Below are 13,017 nucleotides of genomic sequence, written 5' to 3'. Positions count from 1 at the left end.
TATTTAAAATAAAGTGTCGTTATTCCTTTCCTTCTCTTTTCCTACCAATATGGATTTGCTTTTTCGTACATGTAACTGATTGTATGATGCTTTTATTCCTTCGCATTGGTTTAATTTATTTGCATTGTGCTTTTCTTTTGTCCTATTATGCACAAGTTTTTTATACTCTATTGTTCATGTCAGTATTCTTTATCCACACACCACCTGACCATTTGTAATTTTGGCACATGTAATATCGTTTTCTGCTTTATCTCCTAACTAATAAGAGCACAAGCTTTATCAAAGTAGAATACACTCTAGAAAAAAAGTGGAAACTTTTGTTTTCTCATTCTTTGTATGTGCGTGTTGGTGATGTTCCTTTGTAGAAGATGTTTCGGGTGCTTTCTGGGCTGTTACTCCTCTCAGGGATTAAAATGATGTTTCCTTTTCTTCTTAGAGTAGAGTCACGACTTGATGATATGGATACAGTCTCTGAGCCAATTTCGCTCCCTTCTACAGGTGTCACCCGTATTGTGGTTATTCCATGAAGAAGGTGGTCATTATCAATGTTGCTCCTCTTCCTTTCAGTGGTGCCAAAAGTGTCTTTTAATGACTCACAACTTTCAGAGTCCCTGTTGAGGTCATTCAGTTCATAAGCTTGACGCAAAGTTCCTTTCTCAGGAGCTTTCCATTTCCATGATCCGCTTCCTTCACCCTCTAAAGGCATTTGAATAATTGGCCTATTATTTTCAGGATGGGCTTCAATCCGGACAATATTTGTTGGTTCATGTTCTGTCAAGGCTTTGTACCTGATTGATCCAGTACAACTGACAGTACTACCTTCTGAGCTTTTTGGGCTACCTTGAAGCATTCCTTGCTGTTTTGACATAGCTATGACTTGCATAATCCTTGGCTGACTATTGCTACGACAAGCAACACTTTTCTCCGCCACCTTTAGCCACTTTGATCTGGCAGAACTACATTTGGGAGATGTAGTTATGATATTTTCATGCGTTTCTTCAGGAATGTGTACTAGTTGAGAGGAGCCAGGGCGTGATTGTATAGAAACTCTAGGTCCACCAGGAATACCTGTATTATTGCATCCTGGTACACTACCGGTTTGTAATTTAAGATATGGATTTCCTGGTCCTATATAGTCTCCATTAACACCGACCCTCACAGGCTCAGAGCTTGATCTCATTTCTATTATTCTTTGAGGCGAGAGTCCAGTTTCAGTTTCAATGACCTGCAAAGAAAGTTTACGACTTTCATTTTTAGTCTTCCATTGAGATAACAGTTGTTTAGAACGAGCAGAGTCCATTGATGCATGGATAGTTGCATTTCTCCTTGCTGGATCTTCAAATGATGGGGTATGGACTCTGGGTAAAGTATTGCTAAAAGTGACCATGTTCTCCTTGCCCATGGGACTTCTAGGGGTTATAACTTCTACATCAGTACTTGCTCTTTTAATGTTTGTCAAAGAGCCTGTTTCACGGTTATTTCTATTTAAGATACTTTCAGAAGGATGTGAAGAAATACCATCAATGCTACTGCCATTTTTCCCTGGTAGTATCCTGCTTGTGTCTTGACTAATGTCTGTTAATGACCTTAATGGTTCCCTTAGCGGAGGAGGAGGCTTCTGTGGAATATTGTCTTCACTGGGTTGAAAGTTTCCAACAGCATAAAGACCCTGGAACATTAAACATTGACACAATAAGAAAACCGCTATAATCTTAAAGAAACAAGACATGTAAGAGAATAATGCAACTGCTTGTAATATAAAAAGACACATAAGAACTAACAAATGTTAGAATAACACACCACTTGGCTTATGAAAGAAAAAAGTAAATCATATCAAACTATGATAAGGGTTGACTTGATTTAGTATAGAGGTTGTCTCAACATCAGATATATTTTTTAAAGCGGCTCTGTCACCCAGATCAACCATACCCTACCAGGCTCTATGTATATAGGCTGGTAGGGTTGATGACACTGATTAAAACAATACCTGTCTTATGTCTGTTGGTGGTATGGTTGCAGAGAAAAATGAACATTTAAAATTATGCAAATTAACTAAATTAACTTAATTAAATTTGAGCACCAAGAGGCAGGCTTATGCGGTTCAAGCACCGCTCCAGTGACCCCCTAGACTTGTTTGGTTTGTTGACTTAAAAGGGACCTTTCTCAGTTCTCTAGACATGTCTGTTTTAGTAAATACTAGTACTGTATTCACATTAAAGCACCGCTCCACCGCTCCTGATGCTTCATAATGATGCCCCTCTGCTTTTCATTATGCCCCCTTCCTTTAGATTGACAGTGCTAGACTACACTTGTTTCCAAAACTGCGCATGCGCACATCTAGGTGTTCACCCCAACCAGTGAAGATGTTGTGCGCATGCGCCATTCTGCATAGGAGTGCTGTTTAGCACTGTCAAACTAAAGGCAGGAAGAAATTATAAAAAGCAGAGGGCTGTCGCTGGAGCGGTGCTTTAATGGGAATACAGTAATAGTATTGACTAAAACAGACATGTCTACAGAAATGAGAAAGGTCCCTTTTAAGTCAACAAAACAAACTTCCAAAAAAAACACAAAACAAGAGGTCTAAACAACTTTTGCTACAAAATGTTTTTATTTTCTTAAAGGATTTCCTAGGTGAAAACTGGTCCTAAAAAAAGAATAAAAACACTGAATGACTTAAGAATGAACTTGTTTAAAATACAGTAAATATGTATCGCCAGTTGATATATTGTAATGCCTACACAGAAAACCTCATTCACAAAACTTGTACATATAAAATGATGGATTCTTCATACAAGATCATTTCACTGGAAGTCTGTTTTATAATTTGATATCCTAATTAGAGTTGAGCGAACACCTGGATGTTCGGGTTCGAGAAGTTCGGCCGAACTTCCCGAAAATGTTCGGGTTCGGGATCCGAACCCGACCCGAACTTCGTCCCGTACCCGAACCCCATTGAAGTCAATGGGGACCTGAACTTTTCGGCACTAAAAAGGCTGTAAAACAGCCCAGGAAAGGGCTAGAGGGCTGCAAAAGGCAGCAAAATGTAGTTAAATCCCCTGCAAACAAATGTGGATAGGGAAATGAATTAAAATAAAAATAAAATAAATAAAAATTAACCAATATCAATTGGAGAGAGGTCCCATAGCAGAGAATCAGGCTTCATGTCATAGCAGAGAATCAGGCTTCACGTCACCCAAAACTGGAACAGTCCATTGTCAGATATTTAGGCCCCGGCACCCAGGCAGAGGAGAGAGGTCCCATAACATAGAATCTGGCTTCATGTCAGCAGAGAATCAGTCTTCATGTCATAGCAGAGAATCAGGCTTCATGTCATAGCAGAGAATCATGCTTCATGTCACCCACCACTGGAACAGTCCATTGTCAGATATTTAGGCCCCGGCACCCAGGCAGAGGAGAGAGGTCCCATAACATAGAATCTGGCTTCATGTCAGCAGAGAATCAGTCTTCATGTCATAGCAGAGAATCAGGCTTCATGTCATAGCAGAGAATCAGTCTTCATGTCATAGCAGAGAATCATGCTTCACGTCACCCACCACTGGAACAGTCCATTGTCAGATATTTAGGCCCAGGCACCCAGGCAGAGGAGAGAGGTCCCATAGCAGAGATTCAGGCTTCATGTCAGCAGAGAATCAGTCTTCATGTCATAGCAGAGAATCATGCTTCATGTCACCCACCACTGGAACAGTCCATTGTCAGATATTTAGGCCCCGGCACCCAGGCAGAGGAGAGAGGTCCCATAACATAGAATCTGGCTTCATGTCAGCAGAGAATCAGTCTTCATGTCATAGCAGAGAATCAGGCTTCATGTCATAGCAGAGAATCAGGCTTCATGTCATAGCAGAGAATCATGCTTCATGTCACCCACCACTGGAACAGTCCATTGTCAGATATTTAGGCCCCGGCACCCAGGCAGAGGAGAGAGGTCCCATAACATAGAATCTGGCTTCATGTCAGCAGAGAATCAGTCTTCATGTCATAGCAGAGAATCAGGCTTCATGTCATAGCAGAGAATCAGTCTTCATGTCATAGCAGAGAATCATGCTTCACGTCACCCACCACTGGAACAGTCCATTGTCAGATATTTAGGCCCAGGCACCCAGGCAGAGGAGAGAGGTCCCATAGCAGAGATTCAGGCTTCATGTCAGCAGAGAATCAGTCTTCATGTCATAGCAGAGAATCAGGCTTCATGTCATCCACCACTGGAACAGGCCACTGTCAGATATTTTTAGGCCCCGGCACCCAGACAGAGGAGAGAGGTCCCATAACATAGAATCTGGCTTTATGTCAGCAGAGAATCAGTCTTCATGTCATAGCAGAGAATCATAATTCACGTCACCCAACATTGGAACAGTCCATTGTCATATAATTTAGGCCCCGGCACCCAGACAGAAGAGAGAGGTCCCATAGCAGAGATTCAGGCTTCATGTCAGCAGAGAATCAGTCTTCATGTCATAGCAGAGAATCAGGCTTCATGTCACCCACCACTGGAACAGGCCACTGTCAGATATTTTTAGGCCCCGGCACCCAGACAGAGTAGAGAGGTCCCATAACAGAGATTCAGGCTTCATGTCAGTAGAGAATCAGGCTTCATGTCATAGCAGAGAATCAGGCTTCACGTCACCCACCACTGGAACAGTCCATTGTCATATATTTAGGCCCAGGCACCCAGGCAGAGGAGAGAGGTCCCATAGCAGAGATTCAGGCTTCATGTCAGCAGAGAATCAGTCTTCATGTCATAGCAGAGAATCAGGCTTCATGTCACCCACCACTGGAACAGGCCACTGTCAGATATTTTTAGGCCCCGGCACCCAGACAAAGGAGAGAGGTCCTATAATAGAGATTCAGGCTTCATGTCAGCGACTCAGCTGAGAATCAGTGTTCATGTCATAGCAGAGAATCAGGCTTTACGTCACCCAACATTGGAACAGTCCATTGTCATATAATTTAGGCCCCGGCACCCAGACAGAGGAGAGAGGTCCCATAACATAGAATCTGGCTTCATGTCAGCGACTCAGCAGAGAATCAGTCTTCATGTTATAGCAGAGAATCAGGCTTCATGTCACCCACCACTGGAACAGGCCACTGTCAGATATTTTTAGGCCCCGGCACCCAGACAGAGGAGAGAGGTCCCATAACATAGAATCTGGCTTCATGTCAGCAGAGAATCAGTCTTCATGTCATAGCAGAGAATCATAATTCACGTCACCCAACATTGGAACAGTCCATTGTCATATAACTTAGGCCCCGGCACCCAGACAGAGGAGAGAGGTCCCATAACAGAGATTCAGGCTTCATGTCAGCGACTCAGCAGAGAATCAGTCTTCATGTCATAGCAGAGAATCAGGCTTCATGTCACCCACCACTGGAACAGGCCACTGTCAGATATTTTTAGGCCCCGGCACCCAGACAGAGTAGAGAGGTCCCATAACAGAGATTCAGGCTTCATGTCAGTAGAGAATCAGGCTTCATGTCATAGCAGAGAATCAGGCTTCACGTCACCCACCACTGGAACAGTCCATTGTCATATATTTAGGCCCAGGCACCCAGGCAGAGGAGAGAGGTCCCATAGCAGAGATTCAGGCTTCATGTCAGCAGAGAATCAGTCTTCATGTCATAGCAGAGAATCAGGCTTCATGTCACCCACCACTGGAACAGGCCACTGTCAGATATTTTTAGGCCCCGGCACCCAGACAAAGGAGAGAGGTCCCATAATAGAGATTCAGGCTTCATGTCAGCGACTCAGCAGAGAATCAGTGTTCATGTCATAGCAGAGAATCATGCTTCACGTCACCCAACATTGGAACAGTCCATTGTCATATAATTTAGGCCCCGGCACCCAGACAGAGGAGAGAGGTCCCATAACATAGAATCTGGCTTCATGTCAGCGACTCAGCAGAGAATCAGTCTTCATGTCATAGCAGAGAATCAGGCTTCATGTCACCCACCACTGGAACAGGCCACTGTCAGATATTTTTAGGCCCCGGCACCCAGACAGAGGAGAGAGGTCCCATAACATAGAATCTGGCTTCATGTCAGCAGAGAATCAGTCTTCATGTCATAGCAGAGAATCATAATTCACGTCACCCAACATTGGAACAGTCCATTGTCATATAACTTAGGCCCCGGCACCCAGACAGAGGAGAGAGGTCCCATAACAGAGATTCAGGCTTCATGTCAGCGACTCAGCAGAGAATCAGTCTTCATGTCATAGCAGAGAATCAGGCTTCATGTCACCCACCACTGGAACAGGCCACTGTCAGATATTTTTAGGCCCCGGCACCCAGACAGAGTAGAGAGGTCCCATAACAGAGATTCAGGCTTCATGTCAGTAGAGAATCAGGCTTCATGTCATAGCAGAGAATCAGGCTTCACGTCACCCACCACTGGAACAGTCCATTGTCATATATTTAGGCCCAGGCACCCAGGCAGAGGAGAGAGGTCCCATAGCAGAGATTCAGGCTTCATGTCAGCAGAGAATCAGTCTTCATGTCATAGCAGAGAATCAGGCTTCATGTCACCCACCACTGGAACAGGCCACTGTCAGATATTTTTAGGCCCCGGCACCCAGACAGAGTAGAGAGGTCCCATAACAGAGATTCAGGCTTCATGTCAGTAGAGAATCAGGCTTCATGTCACCCACCACTGGAACAGGCCACTGTCAGATATTTTTAGGCCCCGGCACCCAGACAGAGTAGAGAGGTCCCATAACAGAGATTCAGGCTTCATGTCAGTAGAGAATCAGGCTTCATGTCATAGCAGAGAATCAGGCTTCACGTCACCCACCACTGGAATAGTCCATTGTCATATATTTAGGCCCCGGCACCCAGACAGAGGAGAGAGGTCCCATAGCAGAGAATCTGGCTTCATGTCAGCAGAGAATCAGTCTTCATGTCATAGCAGAGAATCAGGCTTCACGTCACCCACCACTGGAACAGTCCATTGTCACATATTTAGGCCCAGGCACCCAGGCAGAGGAGAGAGGTCCCATAGCAGAGAATCTGGCTTCATGTCAGCAGAGAATCAGTCTTCATGTCATAGCAGAGAATCATACTTCACGTCACCCAACATTGGAACAGTCCATTGTCATATAATTTAGGCCCCGGCACCCAGACAAAGGAGAGAGGTCCCATAACATAGAATCTGGCTTCATGTCAGCAGAGAATCAGTCTTCATGTCATAGCAGAGAATCATGCTTCACGTCACCCACCACTGGAACAGTTCATTGTCAGATATTTAGGCCCAGGCACCCAGGCAAGAGGAGAGAGGTCCCAAAGCAGAGAATCTGGCTTCATGTCAGCAGAGAATCAGTCTTCATGTCATAGCAGAGAATCATGCTTCACGTCACCCAACATTAGAACAGTCCATTGTCATATAATTTAGGCCCCGGCACCCAGACAGAGGAGAGAGGTCCCATAGCAGAGAATCTGGCTTCATGTCAGCAGAGAATCAGTCTTCATGTCATAGCAGAGAATCAGGCTTCACGTCACCCACCACTGGAACAGTCCATTGTCAGATATTTAGGCCCAGGCACCCAGGCAGAGGAGAGAGGTCCCATAGCATAGAATCTGGCTTCATGTCAGCAGAGAATCAGTCTTCATGTCATAGCAGAGAATCAGGCTTCATGTTACCCACCACTGGAACAGTCCATTGTCACATATTTAGGCCCAGGCACCCAGGCAGAGGAGAGAGGTCCCATAGCAGAGAATCTGGCTTCATGTCAGCAGAGAATCAGTCTTCATGTCATAGCAGAGAATCAGGCTTCATGTCACCCACCACTGGAACAGGCCACTGTCACATATTTAGGCCCAGGCACCCAGGCAGAGGAGAGAGGTCCCATAACAGAGATTTAAGCTTCATGTCAGCAGAGAATCAGTCTTCTTGTCATAGCAGAGAATCAGGCTTCATGTCACCCACCACTGGAACAGTCCACTGTCACATATTTTTAGGCCCCGGCACCCAGACAGAGGAGAGGTTCATTCAACTTTGGGTTGCCCCGCAATATAATGGTAAAATGAAAATAAAAATAGGATTGAATGAGGAAGTGCCCTGGAGTACAATAATATATGGTTAAGGGGAGGTAGTTAATGTCTAATCTGCACAAATGATGGACAGGTCCTGTGGGATCCATGCCTGGTTCATTTTTATGAACGTCAGCTTGTCCACATTGGCTGTAGACAGGCGGCTGCGTTTGTCTGTAATGACGCCCCCTGCCGTGCTGTATACACTTTCAGACAAAACGCTGGCTGCCGGGCAGGCCAGCACCTCCAAGGCATAAAAGGCTAGCTCTGGCCACGTGGACAATTTGGAGACCCAGAAGTTGAATGGGGCCGAACCATCAGTCAGTACGTGGAGGGGTGTGCACAGGTACTGTTCCACCATGTTAGTGAAATGTTGCCTCCTGCTAACACGTTCCGTATCAGGTGGTGGTGCAGTTAGCTGTGGCGTGGTGACAAAACTTTTCCACATCTCTGCCATGCTAACCCTATCCTCAGAGGAGCTGGCCGTGACACAGCTGCGTTGGCGACCTCTTGCTCCTCCTCTGCCTTCGCCTTGGGCTTCCACTTGTTCCCCTGTGACATTTGGGAATGCTCTCAGTAGCGCGTCTACCAACATGCGCTTGTACTGGTGCATCTTCCTATCACGCTCCAGTGCAGGAAGTAAGGTGGGCACATTGTCTTTGTACCGTGGATCCAGCAGGGTGGCAACCCAGTAGTCCGCACACGTTAAAATGTGGGCAACTCTGCTGTCATTGCGCAGGCACTGCAGCATGTAGTCGCTCATGTGTGCCAGGCTGCCCAGAGGTAAGGACAAACTGTCCTCTGTGGGAGGCGTATCGTCATCGTCCTGCGTTTCCCCCCAGCCACGCACCAGTGATGGGCCCGAGCTGCGTTGGGTGCCACCCCGCTGTGAACATGCTTCATCCTCATCCTCCTCCACCTCCTCCTCATCCTCGTCCTCCTCGTCCTCCAGTAGTGGGCCCTGTCTGGCCACATTTGTACCTGGCCTCTGCTGTTGCAAAAAACCTCCCTCTGAGTCACTTCAAAGAGACTGGCCTGAAAGTGCTAAAAATGACCCCTCTTCCTCCTCCTCCTCCTCCTGGGCCACCTCCTCTTCCATCATCGCCCTAAGTGTTTTCTCAAGGAGACATAGAAGTGGTATTGTAACGCTGATAACGGCGTCATCGCCACTGGCCATGTTGGTGGAGTACTCGAAACAGCGCAACAGGGCACACAGGTCTCGCATGGAGGCCCAGTCATTGGTGGTGATGTGGTGCTGTTCCGCAGTGCGACTGACCCGTGCGTGCTGCAGCTGAAACTCCACTATGGCCTGCTGCTGCTCGCACAGTCTGTCCAGCATGTGCAAGGTGGAGTTCCACCTGGTGGGCACGTTGCATATGAGGCGGTGAGCGGGAAGGCCGAAGTTACGCTGTAGCGCAGACAGGCGAGCAGCGGCAGGATGTGAACGCCGGAAGCGCGAACAGACGGCCCGCACTTTATGCAGCAGCTCTGACATGTCGGGGTAGTTGCGAATGAACTTCTGCACCACCAAATTCAGCACATGCGCCAGGCAAGGGATGTGCGTCAAACCGGCTAGTCCCAGAGCTGCAACGAGATTTCGCCCATTATCGCACACCACCAGCCCGGGCTTAAGGCTCACCGGCAGCAACCACTCGTCGGTCTGTGGTTCTATACCCCGCCACAACTCCTGTGCGGTGTGGGGCCTGTCCCCCAAACATATGAGTTTCAGAATGGCCTGCTGACGTTTACCCCGGGCTGTGCTGAAGTTGGTGGTGAAGGTGTGTGGCTGACTGGATGAGCAGGTGGAAGAAGAGGAGGAGGAAGCTGAGTAGGAGGAGACAGGAGGCAAAGAATGTTGCCCTGCGATCCTTGGCGGCGGAAGGATGTGCGCCAAACAGCTCTCCGCCTGTGGCCCAGCCGCCACTACATTTACCCAGTGTGCAGTTAGGGAGATATAGCGTCCCTGGCCGTGCTTACTGGTCCACGTATCTGTGGTTAGGTGGACCTTGCCACAGATGGCGTTGCGCAGTGCACACTTGATTTTATCGGATACTTGGTTGTGCAGGGAAGGCATGGCTCTCTTGGAGAAGTAGTGCCGGCTGGGAACAACATACTGTGGGACAGCAAGTGACATGAGCTGTTTGAAGCTGTCTGTGTCCACCAGCCTAAATGACATCATTTCATAGGCCAGTAGTTTAGAAATGCTGGCATTCAGGGCCAGGGATCAAGGGTGGCTAGGTGGGAATTTACGCTTTCTCTCAAATGTTTGTGAGATGGAGAGCTGAACGCTGCCGTGTGACATGGTTGAGATGCTTGGTGACGCAGGTGGTGGTGTTGGTGGTACATCCCATGTTTGCTGGGGGGCAGGTGCCAACGTTCCTCCAGAGGCGGAGGAAGAGGCCGAGGCGGCAGCAGCAGAAGAGGCCGAGGTGGCAGCAGCAGAAGAGGTAGCAGGGGGAGCCTGAGTGACTTCCTTGTTTTTAAGGTGTTTACTCCACTGCAGGTGCCTGGTCATGCAGGTTGTGCTAAGGTTCAGAACGTTAATGCCTCGCTTCAGGCTCTGATGGCACAGCGTGCAAACCACTCGGGTCTTGTCTTCAGCACATTGTTTGAAGAAGTGCCATGCCAGGGAACTCCTTGAAGCTGCCTTTGGGGTGCTCGGTCCCAGATGGCGGCGGTCAGTAGCAGGCGGAGTCTCTTGGCGACGGGTGTTCTGCTTTTGCCCACTGCTCCCTCTTTGTCTTTTGCTACGCTGTTGGCTCGCTCTCACCACTGCCTCTTCCTCTGAACTGTGAAAGTCAGTGGCACGACCTTCATTCCATGTGGGGTCTAGGACCTCATCGTCCCCTGCATCGTCTTCATCCCTGACCTCCTGTTCAGTCTGCACACTGCAGAAAGACGCAGCAGTTGGAACCTGTGTTTCATCATCATCAGAGACGTGCTGAGGTGGTATTCCCATGTCCTCATCATCAGGAAACTTAAGTGGTTGTGCGTTAGTGCATTCTATGTCTTCCACCGCTGGGGAAGGGCTAGGTGGATGCCCTTGGGAAACCCTGCCAGCAGAGTCTTCAAACAGCATAAGAGACTGCTGCATAACTTGAGGCTCAGACAGTTTCACTGATATGCATGGGGGTGATGTGACAGACTGATGGGCTTGGTTTTCATGCGCCATCTGTGCGCTTTCTGAAGAAGACTGGGTGGGAGATAATGTGAACGTGCTGGATCCACTGTCGGGCCACCCAATTGACTAATGCCTGTACCTGCTCAGGCCTTACCATCCTTAGAACGGCATTGGGCCCCACCAAATATCCCTGTAAATTCTGGCGGCTACTGGGACCTGAGGTAGTTGGTACACTAGGATGTGTGGCTGTGGCAGAACGGCCACGTCCTCTCCCAGCACCAGAGGGTCCACTAACACCACCACGACCATGTCCGCGTCCGCGTCCCTTACTAGATGTTTTCCTCATTGTTACCGTAAGAAAAATATTATTTGGCCCAATGTATTGAATTCAAATTCAGGCCTTTTTATACAGACACCTAACACTATCTGGCTATCTATTTAGGTACCGTATTACACTAATACAGGCACAGCAGTAATGACAGATTTAGCTGAATATAAATTTGAGGCCTATTATTTAGGCGCTGGGTGACAGGTATACGTTTACGGACAGAATTAGACTTGGATATGCACAGTAGCGTGTGTGTGAAGTTATTGAGAATGACCCTATCAGCACCTTGAATCTAATATACCCTTTTAGGGATAGATTTAAATAACCACACTATTGATGGTTAAATGGACTTGGTGGCAGCTTGCCCCTGATGTAGGATATAGCCAAAAAATAACCACACTATTGATGGTTAAATGGACTTGGTGGCAGCTTGCCCCTGATGTAGGATATAGCCAAAAAATAACCACACTATTGATGGTTAAATGGACTTGGTGGCAGCTTGCCCTTGATGTAGGATATAGCCAAAAAATAACCACACTATTGATGGTTAAATGGTTAAATGGACTTGGTGACAGCTTGCCCCTGATGTAGGATATAGCAAAAAATAACCACACTATTGATGGTTAAATGGACTTGGTGGCAGCTTGTGCTGGCGCACCACAAGCCACAAAATGGCCGCCGATCACCCCAGAAAAAAGTGACTGAAAAACGCTCTGGGCAGCCTAAAAACAGTGAGCAATTAAATAGCAGATCCACAGCTGTAGATCGATCACTGTCTTAAGTGTTTTGGAGGAGTTAATCACTGCCTAATCTCGCCCTAACGTCGCAGCTGCAACCTCTCCCTACACTTGTAACAGCAGAGTGACGTAAAGCGCTACGTGACCCAAGCTTATATAGAGGCTGGGTCACATGCTGCACTGGCCAATCACAGCCATGCCAATAGTAGGCATGGCTGTGATGGCCTCTTGGGGCAAGTAGCATGACACTTGTTGATTGGCTGCTTTGCAGCCTTTCAAAAAGCGCCAAGAAAGCGCCGAACACCGAACCCGAACCCGGACTTTTACGAAAATGTTCGGGTTCGGGTCCGTGTCACGGACACCCCAAAATTCGGGTTTGCTCATCCCTAATCCTAATCTTATAAAATCTGTTTAAGTCTTTTTTTTTTCTATGACTTCTGCTGCCTACTAATATATACCATGCCATTGTGGGCTAAAGCACAAAGAGAAATAAAACAATAAACATAAATTAAATAAAAGTAAAATATAAATATATTGACAAGATTTATAGATATGCAGATGCAGCAATTGCTAACTTGACATTTAACGAATTAAGTGGTAACTGTACTTCCACACAATTTTGCAATAGTATAAGTGACTATAAGAAATGTTGTAAAATATCTAATATAAGAAAAATGGTTTTCTCCTGTTATCAGCTGTTTTCCTCTCCCTTCCTGCTTCCTATAATAGCATTCACTGTGAATTCTCTGCTAAATCCGTCTTGAGATGGGGCAGCTCACGGAGCTATCAGGT

The 13,017-nt window shown here is 47.0% G+C and overlaps 1 protein-coding gene across 2 annotated transcripts in view; it reads right to left on the bottom strand.

Annotated features, from left to right (window-relative positions):
• Nucleotides 1–325: 325 nt before the first annotated feature.
• PLPPR4 (phospholipid phosphatase related 4) overlaps nt 326–13,017 on the bottom strand; it is a 153,965-nt gene continuing 141,273 nt past the window's right edge. For both annotated transcript variants that reach the window (XM_040406798.1, XM_040406799.1), the window contains one exon: nt 326–1,669. In XM_040406798.1, coding sequence (XP_040262732.1) covers nt 326–1,669 — 1,344 coding nt within the window. The remainder of the gene's footprint in view (nt 1,670–13,017) is intronic.

The sequence above is a fragment of the Bufo bufo genome, chromosome 9, assembly GCF_905171765.1.
Source record: "Bufo bufo chromosome 9, aBufBuf1.1, whole genome shotgun sequence".
In the NCBI taxonomy this organism is placed as follows: domain Eukaryota; kingdom Metazoa; phylum Chordata; class Amphibia; order Anura; family Bufonidae; genus Bufo; species Bufo bufo.
The sequence above is the reverse complement of the archived record's forward strand: the minus strand, read 5'-3'. Positions and strand labels throughout refer to the sequence as shown.